Source organism: Vicia villosa, linkage group LG5, assembly GCF_029867415.1.
Source record: "Vicia villosa cultivar HV-30 ecotype Madison, WI linkage group LG5, Vvil1.0, whole genome shotgun sequence".
NCBI lineage: Eukaryota > Viridiplantae > Streptophyta > Magnoliopsida > Fabales > Fabaceae > Vicia > Vicia villosa.
Window position 1 is genome coordinate 86,663,532 of NC_081184.1, and position 7,094 is coordinate 86,670,625.

The window sequence follows — 7,094 nt, forward strand, 5'->3', positions numbered from 1 at the left end:
GTTAATTGTTTGATTACTAACTGAGAATCTCCTTTTATTTCGACTTTGGTTTCCCCCAATTCCAACAAGGCTTCAAGTCCAGCTATTAGTGCTTCGTATTCTGCCTCGTTATTCGAACAAATAGGGCCTTCAATTTTATACTTGATTTTTGTTGGAATTCCTTCATGAGAAATAATTAGGACCCCAACTCCACTACCTTCTTTAAGGGTCAAACCATCGAAGAATAACTTCCAAGGTTTCAATTCCACATAGTACTGAGGGTTTTTCAATCACTGCGTGATCGACAATGAAATCTGAGACCACTTGACCCTTCATTGCTTTTAAAGGCAAGAATGCTAGGGAATACTCAGTAAGGGCTAGAGCCCACTTGCCAATCATGTTGTGCACGATTGGTTTTGATAGCATATGCTTAATTACATCAAAATGTGAAGACACATAAACATCAACATGCTTTATATAATATTTTAGTTTAATACAAGAGAAATATAAACAAAGACATAACTTTTCTATAGTCGTATATCTTGTTTCTGCATCATTTAAACCATACTAAGATAATATATATATATAGCCCTTTCGATACCATTATCATCTTCTTGCGCTAACATGCTGCATATTGTGGTATCAGAAGATAATATGTGTAACCTCATAGGCTTGCTTCCACTAGGGGGTGACAAGATAGGAGGGTGCGTCAAATATTGCTTGATTTTGTCAAATTCTTCTTGATGCTCTTTATTCCACACGAATTTCCCTTGCTTCAAGCAAAGGAGGGGGGAGAAGGCTTGAGTTCGACCACTTAAGTTAGAAATGAATCTTCTCAAGAAGTTTATCTTTCCCAAAAGTGATTGCAACTCTTTCTTGGTTGATGGCGCTTTTTCCTCCATGATAGCCTTTGTTTTATTCTGGTTTATTTCTATCCCTTTTTATGAACCACAAAGCCCAAGAAGTGTCCTTCCTGCATAAAGAAGGCGCACTTTAGAGGATTCATCTTCAAGCCATGTTTTCTCATCCTTTCGAAAGATAGGCGAAAGTGATCTAAGTGACTTTCATATGACACATATTTGATTACTATGTCATCAATGTAAACCTGCATGAAAGTCCCTAGGTAATCATGAAATATTGAATTCATCGCCCTTTGGTAAGTTTCCCCATCATTCTTTAGGCCAAAGGGCATTAATACCCATTCATAGGTGCCTATTGCCCTAGGGCATCGAAATGCATTTTCAGACACATCTTCCTCAACAATGAATATTTGATTATACCCAGAGTACCCATCAAGCATACTAAGATACTCGAAGCCTGCAGCTGAATCAATCAGCATTCCTGCCACAGGCATTGAGTATTCGTCTTTAGGAGTTGCAACATTTAAATCACAAAAATCCATGCAAACTCTTATAGAACCATTTTTATTTATAAAGGGAACAATATTTGCAATCCATTTGACATACCTCGTGGTTCTGATGAACTTGCAACAAAGAAGCCATTCGATTTCTTTCTTGATTTTAGAAAGAATATCCGGTGCGAATCTTCTCGGGGTCTGCTTGATGGGCTTCTTTCCATCCTTTATTGGCAGCTTCAATTCGACCAGATCTCTCTTCAAACCAGTAATTTTGTCATAGTCCCAGGGGAAACAGTCTTTATTTTCTTCCAGCAATTCAATTAGCTCTGCCTTCAACCCTGGGTTCAGTTTGGCGCTAATGTATGTAATTCTCTTTGTGCCTCCATCTCCAAGATCTATTTATTCAAGAGGGTCCTAGGCCACCATCTTTGCGCTTGACGAAACAAGATCTTTCTCGAACTCCAAAGGCTCGTCATCATAAATGGCTTCGAGCCTCAAATCTTTCTCTTCGACAGATACCTGTTCGTCAGGTGGCCTAGGTTCGAAGTGTACCTCAGGCCCTTTTGCATGCAATTCGTTATCTATGGCTTTAACAGCCATGTTTGTTGCTTCGGCTTCGAGAGCCGCTTTTATTTTGTTCTTAGAAATGTAGGCCGAAATCTTCTCGATGAAAAGTGACTCAGACATAACTAACATCTACGTCATCCAAGCCAGTTGGCCATAGATTAGCACACCCTTCTGTCATACCCCAAAATTTTCCCATCTCATTTCATCTTCAATAACTCAAGGTTCAAAGGTTTTCTCAAAGTCACTCTCTCCTATTCAAAACTAGGGTTTTGCACTTCATTAAAAGAATTTGAATCTCTAAGTTCTAAAATGGATCTCAAGGTGTCTCATATGGTTCAAAGCATCTCCATGTCAAAAGTCAAGCTTCTACTCCAAGGATTGCTCACTCAATGGCTCAGATGACCCACAGTCGACTAGTTTGACCTAAAAGTCAACTACAGTCAAAATACAGTCAAACTTTAGGACTTATGGTCAACATCAAGTATTTGAGGTTATATCCATCATTTTATCAAAGGTTGATCATGATCCATTAATAAAAACTTAGAAATGAACAAATTCAAAAGGTTCAAATTAGGGTTTTTTATAGGAAAAGTCAACTCAACTTTGACTGGTCATAACTTCCACATGGAGTATCAGAAATTTCTCACTTAAATCCTATTTTGAAGGAAATTGAATCCTCTACAACTTTGTCTCTCACAAGCCAAGGCCATAAATGCTTCATTTGAGAGATATGGCACAAAAGATTATAGGTCCTTTTCAAAGGTCAACCAAAAGCAGTTTTTTGTCAAAGGGTATATCATCAAGATAAAATCTCCAAATGAAAAATATGTTCCAAAGTGGCTTATAGAGGACATCTTGAGGTTTCCAAAAAGTCCTAGAACTCTTTCATATCTTGAATATTGAGGGAGACATGCCTTGTCAAAGTTGGACGAATTTGAAGGCAATACGTGAAACAAAAGTGGTTCAAAATGGATATTTTTGCAAATGGGCCTATCTATTTATGATCCAAACTTGATTACAAGGTTACTAAGGACCTCCAAGTTCAAGGCCACATCCATGGGATTTTTATTTTATTTTTAGTGAATTTTTTATTCATTTAAAAAGTAATTAAACTCAAATAAATCAAATAAAAACCAAATATTTGATTTGGCTCCTTATCCCAACTATATCCAATCACATTTATACCTCAGATACAAGGAAAATTCATGCAAAGAGGATTTGGGGGTGAAAAATATCGGGATTGACTTATTTTGGAAAGTTCCATAATCATGATTCAATCAAATTACAATCTCCAAAAATATGATGATTTGATTGAATTTGCTTAACCTAATGTTGTGACTACATATATATATATATATATATATATATATATATATATATATATATATATATATATATATATATATATATATATATATATATATATATATATATATATATATATATATGAATCCTAATGATCAGGAGAGGGGGATTGGACAAATATCTGCAGAAAAAGAACCTGAACCGAGTTCAAGAAAAAGGAGGAAAAAGTCGAATTCGTTTTGGCAATTAGGGGTGGTTTCAAGGAGTGTTAAGTATTCCAATCGATCCCCTGGTGCTTCCTGAAGCTAACCGAATCATCACCATTGGCCAGAGCTTCGTGAACCGATCCTACAGAGTACCACGGTTTGATAAATTTTTTTATTGTCGATTACGTTAATATAGGAATCGTAAATAAGTTTTGAAGATATGTTCATGTTTAAAATGTTGTTTTCAAACTTTCTGCACATTTAATTGCGTTTTGGTTGCTGTTTGGAGGATACACCATTGTTAGGGTTATTAAGCTCTAATTCAGGGGTTTTATATAGAGGCGAAATTGGACCAAACTAGTGGTATCATCGCACTCAGGGGACGATTTTGGGTTAAACCATGGTCTCCTTTTTGTTTTATCACGCGTGGTTGTTGAGTTTGATTTGTGGGGGTCTATGGCCACGAAGGAAAAACGTTGCCATAGGGGCCTGTGTTTTTTAGAAAAATCTCACGACGAAGAAGAAGCACTGTGTCTGCGCGCTTCTCTTTGTTTTTAAAATTTAATTCATTTGTCTGTTTTCGTATATTATGAATTTGAATTATTAGGCTAACAGTGAACTGGCTTCAATGCGTATGGTCTTGGGGCAAGGTCTGGAATCAAAGGGACCTGGGCTCGATCCCAGCGTCCCACATATATTTTTCTTATTTTCCTTGTTAGTACATGTGTAACACCCCTCTAATACCCCACGGCAATTAACAAAATTAAATCAGAGTAAACATGCAAAGGGTGTCACAATTCAAAAATAAAAGAAAAACATACGTTCGGCATATGTCATGCATTCACTGAAACATCTGAATTATAACTCATTAGCTAAAATCATGTTTACACAGCAGAATCAAATCATCAAGTCAACATTACATTGTTAATGTATCAGACTTCAAATAAAATAAATAATAGAGTTATAATCGAAACTCAAAACATCGCGTTCCCAGTGTTACATCTATCAGAGCATGACACCGACACACAACTAAACCGACTTATGAGCTAATCCTCACCAAGTCAAAAGCAGCTATCCTCAATCTGAAAATGTCAACAGTAAGGGTGAGTCTCATCACAGTTAACAAATGTTATTGCATCTTAAATAACAACACATCATAGTTATATTATTCACCCAATTCATCATATTCAGATTATCAGGAACATCTATCATTTACACAAACGTCAACAAGACACATCTTTCAAACAGACAATCATACTCAACATTAATTCAACGAAACACACAACCAACACGTCATCAATATTTATAACACTGGAATACTTCCAATCATGTTATAAAAGTATGCATATGTATGAACTGACACTATGCATGTGGTACCAAAATTCGTGAATCATATTCACAGGACTTCTCTCTACGATACTGCCCTTCAATCGCTCACACCCCACATGGGCACACGATTAACCTCATCAAATGGGAATAACCCATGACCGATCCAACATCATCGAGATACGACCCTGCCAGCACAGATTCCACACAATGGGAATCATGCCCTTCACTGATCCAACACACCCTTATGGATACGGTATCATCAATGAACATGAATGAATGCAACATATACAACATACTTATACCATCATCATCATCATAATCAACATCATCATTATCATCAAGTATGTTTATATACATTAGCATCATTCAATACAATCAATCATCATCATCATCATCATCATTAAAGCACTTACATGTGTCCACATCAATCATCATCATCATCATCATCATCATCATTAAAGCACATACATGTGTCCACATCAATCATCATCATCAATAATAAGAACACACATGTATCCACATCATTCCAAAACAATCAATCAACATCATATAATTCTCAACAATTCATCACATCATAATGTTTCTCAAAACAACATCTTATATTGTTACATTTCATCATATATGTCAACAATACATCATCCAATTAAACAAATCGTCACATGATTAATATTTCAACATAGCATGTATTTAACACATCTCATCACATATACGTGCAATACATCGTTCACCAAGAAATAAAATCATATTTAAAAATAATTGGATTCACACCTCATTCCTTCATTTAAAACATAGGCTATCTCATAAGATTCATCGTGCTCGAAACAGCACTAAAAACAGACATACGGTTCGAAAGTTACACATCATTTAACTTTTCAAGAAAACAACTAACGCTACAGCACGCGGCGCAACCAAGACTTCGCGGCGCGACCTGAAGCACACAAACACGTTCGCGGCGCCAACCTATTCACGCGGCGCAATGCAAGAAAACAAGTACGCCTTCGCGGCGCCAACACTAGGACGCGGCGCGAACTGGCGATTTCACAGACTTTCAGGTCTGCGTCAGATCCTGCGATCTCACCCAATTTGAGTCCAAAACTGACTCTAAACATCATATACAGGCAGTTAATCGTCAATTGCATCATTATTCATCATCACAAATCAAAACAACACATAATCAATTAATAATACATGCACTTTTCATCAATTCATAACCTCCCTAAACCTAACATATAATCCAATTGACTCAATAACATCCCTAATCAATATTATTATCCAAGAATACGATAATAGATGATAACCGGAGAGTCCCCCCTTACCTTAGCCAAGAGTTCTTGATTGGTCTCTCCCTCCATTGCTCCTCTTCACGTACCAGCTTTCCAATCCCACATCTCCTCTGCTCTGCTTTTCACGTTCCCTTCCCTTATTCCCAATTCTTATTATTTTATAAAATAAGCTTTAATTGGAATAAGACCTTTACTAACATAACACCCCCTCATTCCTTAACATCACACATGGCCCAACACCATAAACCATCCTTTTCCAATTAAATCCCTCAACCACATATAATTCTAATTATTAATTAAATTTCTATTTAAATTAAAAATTAAAATATACGGGTGTTACAACTCTCCCCCACTAAAAGAGTTTTCGTCCTCGAAAACATACCTCAAGTAACCAGCTCGTATAAGAGTCTTTCACCTGACTCTCCAGCTCCCAATTAACATTACCATTAGTCAATCCCCAAAAATCCATCTGACATAACCAACAGGAAACATGTTTCATACATTCAAATCCCAATTCTTACGTCGCATTTGACTAACCAAACGTATACCACTCGCTATAGCTCCAAAAAGGTTAACAACAGCAGAACATTGAGATACAACCTATACAATATGCTCAACAGCCGAGTAATACAATTACACAATCTATAGTATGATCACACTGATCAACACTGTAGTAATGCATACCATCTACCAAACATACCAACCTTAGGCATACTCTTCCATCTGAGCGATAAAATAATACTCACACTTTTCACCAACCGCTTCCTTCAAGAAACTCAATACTCATATTCTTATACCATTGAATTCCAATTATCTGTCTCCTCTTAAGTCACACCAGCAATTATCCAACTCGTTACATTCCGTTTTTTTTTTCCGCACTACTCTGATTACTCATCACAATCATCTATACCAAATAGATTTCTGAGTTTCACCCGATTCTGATTCTCTCTACTCATTCGTCCAAGAATCATTCTTCATCATTCATGGTACCAATTTACCATTCAGTAATACTTACTCGCACTCAAAAACAAATTCCTGAATTACTACATCTATTAAACATTCCGGCCA

The 7,094-nt window shown here is 36.5% G+C and overlaps 1 protein-coding gene across 1 annotated transcript; it reads right to left on the minus strand.

The window, feature by feature from the left end:
* Positions 1-201: 201 nt before the first annotated feature.
* LOC131604951 (uncharacterized) lies at positions 202-1,381 on the minus strand. Its single transcript, XM_058877362.1, has 2 exons — positions 1,178-1,381; positions 202-450 (listed from the first exon to the last, which is right to left on the minus strand). Exons 1-2 carry the CDS (start codon positions 1,379-1,381, stop codon positions 202-204), a joined length of 453 nt encoding a protein of 150 aa, XP_058733345.1.
* Between the last annotated feature and the right edge of the window lie 5,713 nt (positions 1,382-7,094).